Source organism: Cryptomeria japonica, chromosome 10 (genome assembly GCF_030272615.1).
Source record: "Cryptomeria japonica chromosome 10, Sugi_1.0, whole genome shotgun sequence".
Lineage (NCBI taxonomy): Eukaryota > Viridiplantae > Streptophyta > Pinopsida > Cupressales > Cupressaceae > Cryptomeria > Cryptomeria japonica.
In genome coordinates, this window is record NC_081414.1 from 30,232,573 (window position 1) to 30,245,117 (window position 12,545).

The following is a 12,545-nucleotide window of genomic DNA, read 5'->3' on the forward strand; positions in this document are numbered from 1 at the left end:
AATTACTACATCGAAACACTTCTATTTTTGGTGTGAGCGATTGAAGTTTGGACGATAATGTGCTTTGTGTTAGTGTAACCCTAAGTTTGTCTGGCCGACATGGTTTGAATTTCGACAAAGGGTTTTAGTTCGATAAGACAATGCCATGTCTTGTCCATAGTTTTCTTCTTTCAGTGTGACCATGCCTTTCACTAGGAATCAAACTCATTCTTCCAAGCGTGTCTGAGATAAAGAAATAGGGTTTAAGTTCATTGTGGTAGTTAAACCTCTTATCGATAAAACCCTTCTTGTGGGTTTTGACCATTTGAGATGATTTTGTCGACACGTTGGTAGCCTGATTGTCACAATGATCCATGTGGGAGTTGACTAATATTGACCAGATGATTTGGACGAAAAATATGTTCAGACATATGATCATTTAGGTGGTCAAAAGATAATTCAGATATGCAGAAGTCAGTGATCATGATGCACTTAAATGAGGCAGTTGTCAATCCAATCAAACCAAGTTGAGAAAGGATGGAGAATGCATAGATGGCGTCCATGTTGCAGACTATTGTGTGGCTCGAGATGATCGACAGAGAGAATATCAAATCTTATTGGCAGATGAAGATTACTACATTTAGTAATCTGAGTACACATAATGGTCAAGAGATAGGGAGGATGCATTTAATATGGGCGACCAATCTAAGAACACTTTCAGAACAGAGAATAAAATCTTATGTAGTGAAGATCTCCAAGATGTTAAAAAGTGAATAAAATATTTGATTTCTACTTGGAGGGAAAATACATAGTGTACTAAGATGACCGAATAGAGGATGTTTTGATGAGATGTGATAGAGGTAGTTGTGTAGAGCTAGCAGAGAGAAAAAAAAAAAAAAAAAGGTGCAATGCTAAACTGAGAAGTGGGGTATCTTGAAAAAGGAGACAAACTAGAAAGTGAGGGGTGTTGCAAAAAGGAGTGAGCTGCAAGGAAAGAGTGTGCATGTAGAATATTGAAAGGTGTCAATTCTGAGAAAGTGTAGTTGCGGAGAAGTGAGGGCAGCATACAGAGCTAAGTGTGAGTATTGCAGAACAGAGAGGAGTGTGATTTCAGAGAATAGAAGTGTAGAAAAGAAAGAATTTAGAAGGCAGTGTTAAGTGTATACAAAAGGGTGAGGGTGCTTGTGAAGAGGAGAATGGAAATGATTAGAGGGATAAAAAGAGGACATTGAATAGAAGATTGCATTGATTTGTAGAGATCAGAGGATAGAAGAAATATATTAAAGATTCAGCATAAGAGAGAGCAGCAGTGTATGTATGTCCATTAGAGTCTAAGGGTTACAAAATCTATTTTTAACAAGGCATTTCATTGTATCAAAATATATCATTCAGTCATTGTATTTATCTAAGTGGGTTCTCAGAGTAGGGGTTGGTGCTCCTTAAGTAGGTGCTCAAAATTTCAGGGGTTGGTGCTCCTTGGGTTGGTGCCCTAAAATATATTAATTAGGTATTTCATTGTGAGGTTGGATTGGAGCAATAGACACTAGCAACTATTCTCACCAAGGTTTTTCCCCACAGTGGGTTTTCCTCATATACTTTGTGTTATGTGATTTATCTTTGTGTGTGTGCCTTTATTCTCATTTCATCATTAGTATTTTCATAATTGGTTTTAAATTTAAAGATTCATTGATTCACCCCTCCCCCCTCTCAGTAACCTAATTGTGTTCCTTCACACCTATCTACAACTACTTTCACATTCTTCTAGGGAGACCTTGGTTATGTTCTTCATGTTGATTATACATCAATGACTTAATTTTCTTCATGGTGAAAATAGTATTACCATACCTTGATCCAATTTCAAGCCAAACTACATTGATGCTAACTACACTATACATAAATTCATTCATAAAGCTAAGGGTGCACCTCATTGGCAAAATGAATATATAAATTATGTAGAATGAAAATATAAGTTCCTCAATGGTAATATTCTCTATCAACATGTTAATTTTTTGGACCTTTAGTTAACCACACCAACAATCGATTGTTACCTTACATTGGACCATATAACTTTCATTTGAGCTCCTAAAAATTATAATTCATCTACTTCACCTCATCTTAGGGGACAATGTCACCCTCCCACTACTTCTTCTAAACAATCCAAGCCTCCATCTATGACCAAAATTGTACCTCCATCTCCACCCAATCATCAATTTTCATCTCTATATTTCCTACAAATTTAACTTCTCCTCCTCCTCCTCCTCCATTTCCTCCAACACTTCCACCTCTTCTACCCACTTCATTTTCTTCTCAACATTTTTCTATAACCTTTTATAGTTCCTCCCATAAAATTAACCCATCTATCCCCTCCAATCAATCATCCACTTAGAGCTAAGGGACCTTTCCCTTTAAACTGTATGATGGTTTGGTAGTTCTTTACTTCTTCTTCACATTATCCTTCCTCTTCTTCAATTGATCCTCTCTCTCCACATAACACTTCTCTTCATCTCCACATACCCCAATTCATGTTCATCACCCATTCTAAGTTGTCTTTTAAGTGATAACCATCTTTCCAAAATTATTAAGACAAATTTTAGGCATTCAAGTCAAATGAGCATTACCCTTTTCTAATTTATATATAAAAGTTATTCACATTTATATTCAGGATTTATTAAAAAAGAATTAAGATCATTCATGAAAGAGAAAGAATAGAATCAAATTTTTAACTATGTTGTATACTAATGATAATTTTATTTTCATCAATCAACATCAGAGTATCTCATGTTTCATGTCCTAGATAGACTCCATTTCCTATTTTATGAAGTTCAATATAAGTTTGTCTTGTGTGATATTATATTTTAAGAATAATTATTGTAATAACTCTTTTAAAGTCAGTGCATCCAAACCATTTAGGCATAAATAATTACACAAATATTCACATTACATGGATAGTATTGAATCTATTTTCTAAGGAAAGATATATTGGTTGCATAAAAGTGTGATTAAAGTAAAATTAAATAACAAAACCTACAATTTATTAAATTACTATTTGTATAGTCTATTAGAATTAATTATAAAAAATTTAAATCCAAATTCTATAATACTATTACATATTAGTCCATCATGACCATTAAGAAATCGAGTACAATCTAGTTTTTAATTTTCAATTGTGTTGGACATTGGTTGGGATACATCATTGTCTTCTTCAACTAGTATTTGCTCTCACTACTCCATCAATTTTTTAATTACTTCGTCGGTCTCCATTAGACTAAGATAATTTAATATTTGTCACACCTATCCTTTCAAGATAGACTTGTAGATTATAATTCCTCTATTAGGTGGGAATGTTTGAACATTGTTTCTAGTAATATAGAGCCTCAAAAAATCATAAAAAAAATTATTTAGTTTCTAAAATTTGACTTAAATGGGTATGCCACTAAAAACTTTGTCTTCCTTCACTAAACTTAGAAGCATCATTTGGCATATATCTAGAAGTTTAGAATATTGTAAAATAAAATATCATAAGATGGCATTCACACTTAGGTTTTTCATAATTTACTTATTCAAGCATATTTAAAATAATGGTCTAGCATTTTAAACACTTCAATAATTATTGTTACAAATTAAGTAGATTATTTTATCAAATTTGGCGTATCTATAATCTATAATTCCTTCTATTTATCTATTTATCTATTTATTTCCACCCATCTTCTAAAAAATAGCCAAGTATTCTACCTTGATCTAAAAATCATGTGGACAATTAATAGATTCTATGCTATTGGTGTTCTGATATTAGGATAAACTATAGAAATTTCTTACCAAAAATTATCATGATAAGATCACTCTTTAATCTTTGATGCCAAAATTATTGAATTTTCATATAATATATCTTTTATAAAATCCACAAGATGATTAAAATCCTCCCTTGTAACACTTTTTTAATTATTTTAGATTTGCACATAAATCACCTACATTATTGATCTCTACAAAGTAATCTAGGTGCTCAATATCCATCATTACTTACTAACTTCCAAACTTTGAATGATCCATAAATATTTTAGTCTTACTCACATATATATTGTTCAAAGTAAGAAATAATATTTTACATAGCTTTCAATATATTGCAATGTACATATTGATCTATCTTGTTGAAATAATATTTTACATAGCTTTCAATATATTGCAATGTACATTGATCTATCTTGTGCTTTTTTTAACAAAAAATATTTCTTCTAACATGGTAAGAATCACAAATAGAGTTTATAGTTTCTCTCTATCATTGAATAGTTCCAACATAATTTTGTGAGTTAAATTTTTATAAAGAACTCTTCCATTTGAACAATTTATTTTTAATTTTGTGTAACAACATCTACTTAGCATCAACATCCTTACTTATCTTATTATTTGAAATAATTCCTTAAAAAAAAATTGAACTTCAATACTTTTAAACTTTTATAAATATGCATAAACTTCATACACAAAATCTTCAACTTTTAGCATAGATGAAGACTAGCTCAAAATTTTAAATGACAATCTAATTCTATAGGACATGCAATGAATACAAATAATTTAAGACATTTATAAATTCGCTATCGGCCCATTTTTCAACCTACCTGACTAATTTCTTAGCCATATGATTGTAGGGCCAACTTGTTTGCTATTTTTAAATCATCAAGACATCTAATATTCTTTGAAGTATCTTTTATTACTTCTATAAGATTAACACAGTTAGAATTTTATTTTATTAAATATTAAGTACAAGTACATGTCATTGGTAGATATGATTATCTATAGCATAAAAATGCATGCATAACTAAGAAATAATATCAATGGTTATCACCTTATTTAAATACAAGGCAAAGAATTTCATTCGTTTTAATTTGTTTTCTATATCTTGCTTCTCCACCATAGCTAGACATTAAATAGATTCTCAACCACTATTAGTAGATCAATATGAAAGTAAAAAGTTTGGGCACTTCAGAAAATGTAATATATATTATATTTTAGATATTGAATCATAAGATAATTTTTATTTGATAAAATATAATATAATTATGAGTTATAAAAGAATGGAACTATTATGGAACCTTCAATAATGGCAATAAATGATCATGATTGGATATATTCTTCATACGCATCTATCTTCCTGGCATAATTAGTTATATTTTATTTTCTAAAATGACACTAGCTTGGACTTTCCATTTATATTTAAATTTTCATAAACTTTAGATTCTTTTCTTATATTTTCCACTTCAAATATTATAGTGACTTTGTTTTACTATTCCCACTATATCTTCATTCTTTATAAGATCTCTAATGGATACATAGAAAACCATTTTAGTTTAAATATTTGTGACATGTGCCAATGAAATGCTCTAATTTTATTACTAATATTTTAAACTCAATGTCACCACTACCAGTAACAACAATATTTTCTTCCTATTAAAGTTTTGTTCACACTTTCAATACCAAATTATGCCACATAACATCAATTTGATTCAATATATTCCTTAGATGCATGCTCATTAAAAGTGGTTCAAATCAAACCCATCAATGTTAGGAATACTTTAATGGTTATTTATTCTTGATGGACTCTCACCCATTTTAGTGAATAGATTTATAACTAAATATTATTTGTTATAATTTTCTTCTCATCCAATGGATAATAATTAATTTTCACAATAGTTCTAGACAAATCATTATTAAATTGATGAACTCCCTCTATGTTTAAAATGGACGACTCCCTTGTGTATGGGGTTTTTATAAAATTTTGACATATTTTTAAATCTAAAAAATATATAAAATGATAAAAGAAATATAAAATAAGGGTGAAAGAACAAAGGAAAGAAGAAAAATCTTAATAGGTTTGTTAGATTCTTTGAGAAGAAGGAATCAAGCCAAATTTGATGTTGGTCATAGATCACACACAACCTCAATCAAGAGATGATTGAAAATCAAAATAGAAGAATGGAGAGAAAATCTAAAAGAGAGAAAATAGAGACAGAGGGAGAATTTTGAGAATAGACTCATCACTCTCACCAAACAATCTACCAAACTATTGAAGGTGAGAGGAGAGTGTTGTATATATAAAAAAATAAGGATATTTAGATCTAAGAGGCGCATTAATTCCTACTACTCATAAAAGTTCTGAGGTTTTACCTACTTGGTAAATACCAAAACATGTGGCATAATCTCCTCAAGTAAATATAGAATAGATTTTATGAGAGGTGGTGCAAAAATCTAAAAGAGGGTGAGAAACCAAGCTATCTTTATAACCTGCTTAGGTAAAGACAAAACAATGGTTATGAGAGGTGGCTTAACAAGCCAAATGGGGTGTGTAACTCAACTACCCATGTCTAGGAGAGATTGAAAAATGTAGCTAATGTATTTCTCTAGGTCTCATATTAACCACATCTAGTAAACCTAAGAAATATCGCTAACATAAGGAAAATAGAAAACCTACACTAACAACCCCCCTTAAAGCGTAGAGAGAGAGAGAGATTTTGTATGTGAATATATAATCTACACATACAAAATCTTAAAATTATTAGTTCAAAATTTCAAATTCTTAATGGGTTGCTTATAATAAGTGTTAAAATTTGAAATATTAGCTTAACATGTTGATTTGAGTGTCTTGCTTAGGCCAAAAAGTGAAACACACATTTATGCTTCCACTCTTAATTTTGTAACTCATGTGTACCTTCATTTTGAATAAGTAGATTATCGTATGTCATTGGAAACCATGTTTCATACCTACTAGGATGAAGTGTTAGTTGCTCTTATGCATTTATGATGTCTTGAGGGTGAGTGTTCATACCATTTGTATCTTCATTTATCCCTCAATATTTGGGTGCCTTGAGAGTATCTCTTTATTGTATTTGTGCTTCCCCTTTGGAAAATGTTTTATATTAAGATATTTCCAACCCCTTTTGTTGAGATGGTATAGTGTCTCTATTTGTGTACTTACATATGTCTCTTCTACCCATGTGTTGGGTATTTGTGCTAATGCATTCATATTTGATGAATATAATTATGTGTGGGTATCAAAATTGTTAGTGTTGTATTTATAATGAAAAATAAAACATCATGGTGGTGGTTCCTAATGACATGTTTTATAAAATAAGAATCAAATTCTCTAGGCCTTGGTGGAAATATTGGAAGTGGTTTCCAAACACAAAAGATTTCAGGTTCTAAAAAAAGAATTCATTTTTTAAGCTGATTAAGCCCATGTATTGAATTAAGTAGACTCTTAGATATTAATCTTTAAAAAATGATTAAGTATTTCAAGATTCTTGATTCAACGGGACTTATTATTTAATACAAATCTTTATATAAAAAATAGTTGGTGATGAAAATTTTTATGTTGGTTATTTATGTTGATAATTTTTCCATCACTAATAGTGAAGCCAAATTGATTCAAAAGTCAAATTTTGTTTCTTACTCTATTTTATAAATGAGTAGTCTCAAAGTCTTATATAATTATTCAAGATAAGACTTGACTTAAGAAGGCTATATATATGTTTTTTTTTTGATAAAATACACAAGGCATATAGATAATTATTAGAATTTAAAATATTACAAAGATATAAGTATTTTTAGATTTACAACAAGGAGTCCAAATTTAGGAGAGCATTGCTCCATCCAAAATTTGGACAAACATCACCAAATGATTTGAAGAAGAACCTAGAAACGACTATGCAAACCCCTCTCTCTCTCTCTCCATGTGCGTGTAAGCCTTAATAGATTTTCAAGTCATCTAAGATTTTTGAAATAGAGCTCTTGATAAGTCATTTGACATCTCAAATCTTAAGATTTTAATCATTAGTATGCTCTTCTCTTGCGCTTAGTGTGGTTTAGAGAATCAAAAAGTTTCTTCACATATGTAGAAAACTTTTTGTAATTGTCTTGCTTTTTAATATCAAAAGTTGTAGTCATTCGACCTCCAACCTTTGCTACTATTATATCCACTTGATCAAACAAACATTGACCAAATACTTGATAATAAAGATTTTTTTTTTTATTATACTAGTAATGAGCATATTGCTTGAACATGATGACTTAGTACAGCTAAATATGATGGATTCATACAAATTGTCTTTCTATAAATAAACACATATTTTTTAAAGCTACATTGCTTTCGTGTAATCTTGGCTTTGCTCCAAATTTGCTCTCTACTCTAAATTAGAAATCTAACTCGATTTGTTTAATATTTGCATGCAAAGAATTGTTCGAATCTAGTAGAGGGAAGTTTGAACGTGTCGAAATGCTTTACTTGTGTAGTTACTTGTTTTGAGGGCAGGCATGAATGATTTGAGATAATAATGAAAAATATTAAACTGAGATTTTAGGATTGTTACGTATGAGTAACGTGTCTGGTCCACTAAGTAAAGGAGGTGCAAATGCAATGGACTGGATAATAATGTGACTTGTCTGAGAGGGTGGAATCAGTTCCGTGGCGCTCCACTTTAAACTCATAAATTCATACAAAACAATCGCTTTGCCAGACGTCAACTTCATCAGGGTTATATGCATCAAGATCTGCTCTGGTGGTCCAATTTTAACTACATTTTTCTTGGCTTTGTCAGCAGGAAAAAGTCACCACACCAATCGCTCTCCACTTTGACACGCTCCCCGAAATAATTTATGCATATTAGTTCTATTCCAACACGGCAAGTAATTAATTTGTTATGTTCCTGCATGAACATGAACATGGATATATGAATCTGCTACATCATCCTTGCGTATGCATTATTCTTCCACCCCTGCTGTCATCATTTCCACTAGTCGAAAAACATTCATGCGCACCAATTTCAAACAAAAGTTTTCATTAGCTAAGTATATATCCATCCTTTCTTTGACTAGATTTCATTACATGTGATAAACATACATATATTCTCTGTGAGAAGCACAGCAGTTACAGACTGCTAGCTAGGTAAAAGCCAAATATATTAGCAGTAGAAACAAACGGCAACGGCAGCTTTTCCCACTAATTTAGCGTAATGATTGATGTGTTGGCGTCACATGTGCACGGGTCTCACGTAATGCTCTCAAGTGGGAAGAAAAACAATGATCTGCCACACCTTCTGCAAAGCAAATCTTCCATTTGCTTTCTCTGTCATTTGTATATAATTAATTATCATCTTGCCAGCGATGCCAGACAAGACAGACAAAATTGGCTACTTTGATTCATATTTACAATGAGTACATTACAGGATTCTACTAGCTAGATGCTCAGCAGATCAAAACTTATATTGAATTATATCATGTGATGCAGCATATTATAATGCGAGCGGGGATCTAGCGGGGCGAGAGAAAATTCTCTGCCCAGGAGCTAAAATTGCGCTTGGATCGTATGTTGCTTTCCATTCTGAGAATCTGTTCCATTTGCCGCCAAAATGCTTCTTCCACTCCGACTCTGTGCTGTATTGAGGAAGATACTGTTTCACACCCATTCCTTCTCTGTTGCAGAAATCCAGTATTCTTTCATTTTGATCCCTCAGGAACTCTTCGCTGTTGGGTCCTCCTCTTCTTTCAGAACGCAGTGCAGAGCGCAGCAATCCCACCAGGTAGAATATATCCTCTTCTGGTGTCACCGCCGACATTTTATCATCCCACCTGCAAATTAACAACACAAAATGAGACCCAACACAAATATAGTGAGGAGAAATCAAAACCAGAGAGGATTGAAGAAGAAGAAGAAGAAGAAGTAGTTACTTGTTGCGGTTCATTGGGTAAATGAGAATAGGGCCGCTGCTGGTGTTACGCAGAATGTCTTTGAAGACTCGTGCATCGAATTCATGAATTTTTGACTTGGGTACCATGAGATTCAGCCATGGGTGGGGTACGTCCCAGAGTCCTTGCTTTTGCAGTTTAATCTCGGACGTGTGAACCCTATCCAGGAACTCCACGTATGACAGATCCGTCATAAATACCGATCCTGGGATGAAGTGCAGAGATGATAACAGCCACGTAACATCCTGCAACGTTTCAAAAAACCTATCTTTTCTCAGTTCAAATGGTAGTAGAAAAACCAAAATCAAAATTATAGGTACACCAATAATCTTTTGAGAAGCATAGAGAAAGCTGCATCGTTGAACAACTTTGGGAGTTAGGAGATCTAGGTACTGTTTTGGCTTCTAACTTTGTATATATTAATCGATAGTTACAAGTTTGGACACATATTGGTCTATCCATCACCTCAAAACTTGGTTTGTCCAAACAAGAAGATTTGGACAATACAATGTGAAATAAGCTAAGCTAGTCTTATTACCTCATCAACCTTGTCAAAATTCTCGTGCATGTAATTGAGGGTCATTTCCAAGCAGTATAAGACGCGGCCAGTGGTGTTTAGGCTGCTCACTTTCACTGGATTTTGCGGCGAGAAAAACGACGACCTCCAATTGCTAAGCAGTCCTCCATTGTTGACAATTACGAATCCTTCAACGTAATCGAACGTGAGTTCCCCCTCCTCCGGGCGGGAGATTAGATTCTCCTGATCTTGGGTAAATGTCTTGAAGTCTGAGTACAAAACTCTTATCCATTTCACCTGTTGGGTCAATTACAAAACCCACCCAAATCAATGAACAATTCAAACAAAATACTGGATGCGTGAATTTGAGAATGAGTGTGAGATAATTAATCTAGTAAGAACGCACTCTGTGGGGTGCAGGCTCGAGAGCAACCGTAGCTTTGGTGATGATGCCAAACTGGCCCAATCCGCCAAGGACTGCATGAAATAGCTGGGCATTGTGATGTTTGGAACAAGTCAAGACGTCACCTTTCCCTGAACAGTAAGGAGATCATAGATTAAAAACAAGCGCGGAGAAGGTGGATATGTCAGTCATGCGTGTAAGGATTTTCTCCTTTTAACATTTTGGGCAAAAAGACAAAGATGCATACCAGTGACGACTTCGAGGTGATAAACGTTGGTTATCTGGGGACCATGGCGGAAAGCTTGGCCGCTAACGCCAGCGTTAGAGAGCGTCCCTCCAACGGTGAGATAGAGATAGTCTGTCCATGACTTGGGAGCCAATCCGACCTCCAGAGTCGCATTGAGAAGCTCAATCCACAGCTCTCCCCCACTCACCTCTGCATACATCCCTTTCTTGTCAACTCTTATTCCACCCTTCATCGACCCCATGTTGATCACAATTCCACCTTCTGCCTGGGCCTGCCCGTTGAGAGAATGTGCGTGGCCTCTGGCGGCGACGGTGAGATTCGAACCCCCGCCCGACAGCTTATAAATCGATGTAACCAGAGAGGCAACGTCGGCTACGGAACGAGGATAGAGGACACCAGCAGGAAGAGCTGTTTTGTGGTTCCCAAAATCAGTAGCAGCGACCTGGGTGTTGTGGAAATCGATGTGTCCCTCCAAATCGAGCATTGTGAGAGACAAACACCCCTTACAGACTGCTAAATCTAACGTCAAACCTACTGCAGAAATCAGCCTGGCGATCACAAAGATCAATACCAGAACAGAAGTCCGGTTTTCTATGAGCCAATTTACTTGGTTTTCCATGGGTGGAATGCTGAATATAACCACGGGCGGGTTGGGGGGGGAGCTTATAAGCTCCTTAAAAAGAAAGGGTGTGATCTGGGAAGCCTTTCAAAAGACGTGCCAGAATGTGGGTTTTGCAGTTAAGGGACTCTCTTTCTCGAATTGGGCAAGCTACAATCTTTGCCTCAGACGCAAAATCTACACTTTCCACAGGCCAGAATCTACACTTTTTTTTTTCCTAAGCAAAGCAAGCAAGCTCTCAAACGACGCGAATACAATCAGTAGGATTTGAAAAGAAGACCAAAGCAATGTGCGGAAGGGTGGATAGAATTAGGGTATATATAGAGATGTAGAGATAGAAAGAGAGAGATGTGAATGCATGGGCATGGGCATTGGGTGGGTGGGAATGTATATATATTTGACGACGGAGATTCACTGCGAAACTGCAGAGGAGAGGACAAAGTCAACTAGGTGAAACCAAAGGAAAGGCGAAGGAAAAAGGCAGTAGTGCTCCCTCTGCCATCTAATGTGTGGTACTGATCGATGAGGATGGAGCCCACGGGAGGGGCCAGCAGAATCCGTAGATAGTGCAGTTGAAGAGAAGTACACGTAGACATGAATGCACAATGCACATTGGTGTTGTCAGACCTAGTTAGGCCTAGTCAGCCTTTAAGTTAAGTGGAATGATACCCCTGGCCTGATTATTACCCATATTCCAGTTTCAGTGGAATTATTGAGGAGGAAATTGGGAGAATTATGCAAATGAGTTGGGTACAATACTTGAAAATTCAGATACGTGACGAAATCTCTCCCCACTGTGAATGTTGTCCGTTGGATTCCCGGGTACTGCGATGAATATAGACCGATCTCACGGCTCTAAAACAGAATCGGGTGGGGCCTCGACCAAAAAGCGTGCATTACCTTAGTAGTGATGGTGAAGCAGAAGAAGAAGATGCATTTCAACTCTTTGAGATTCCTCACCCCATCTCTTGTCTCGGGCTTTTTAAGCAGTAGCGCTCAGGGAACAAAAAACCAACTTCAAATAGAAGATTTGGGATATCTGCGTGGGGAC

General features: G+C 34.8%; 1 protein-coding gene across 2 annotated transcripts; it reads right to left on the reverse strand.

Annotated features, from left to right (window-relative positions):
- Nucleotides 1-8,784: 8,784 nt before the first annotated feature.
- On the reverse strand, nucleotides 8,785-11,835 carry LOC131038236 (cytokinin dehydrogenase 9). 2 transcript variants are annotated; one of them, XM_059213621.1, is made up of 5 exons: nucleotides 10,876-11,831; nucleotides 10,632-10,759; nucleotides 10,247-10,522; nucleotides 9,691-9,953; nucleotides 8,785-9,591 (listed from the first exon to the last, which is right to left on the reverse strand). In XM_059213621.1, the coding sequence occupies exons 1-5, from the start codon at nucleotides 11,492-11,494 to the stop codon at nucleotides 9,255-9,257; spliced, it is 1,623 nt and encodes a 540-aa protein (XP_059069604.1). In that variant the 5' UTR covers nucleotides 11,495-11,831; the 3' UTR covers nucleotides 8,785-9,254. The 2 variants fall into 2 exon arrangements, with proteins under 2 accessions (XP_059069604.1, XP_057826593.1); XM_057970610.2 differs by lacking the exon at nucleotides 8,785-9,591 and having other exon boundaries at nucleotides 9,687-9,953; nucleotides 10,876-11,835.
- Between the last annotated feature and the right edge of the window lie 710 nt (nucleotides 11,836-12,545).

Coding starts and splice junctions, on each gene's coding strand:
- LOC131038236 (XM_059213621.1), bottom strand. CDS start 11,494: ATGGAAAACCAAGTAAATTGGCTCATAGAAAACCGGACTTCTGTTCTG. Junction 10,760..10,875: donor TCACCTCGAAGTCGTCACTG/GTATGCATCTTT, acceptor CTTACTGTTCAG/GGAAAGGTGACGTCTTGACT. Junction 10,523..10,631: donor TCGAGCCTGCACCCCACAGA/GTGCGTTCTTAC, acceptor TTGACCCAACAG/GTGAAATGGATAAGAGTTTT.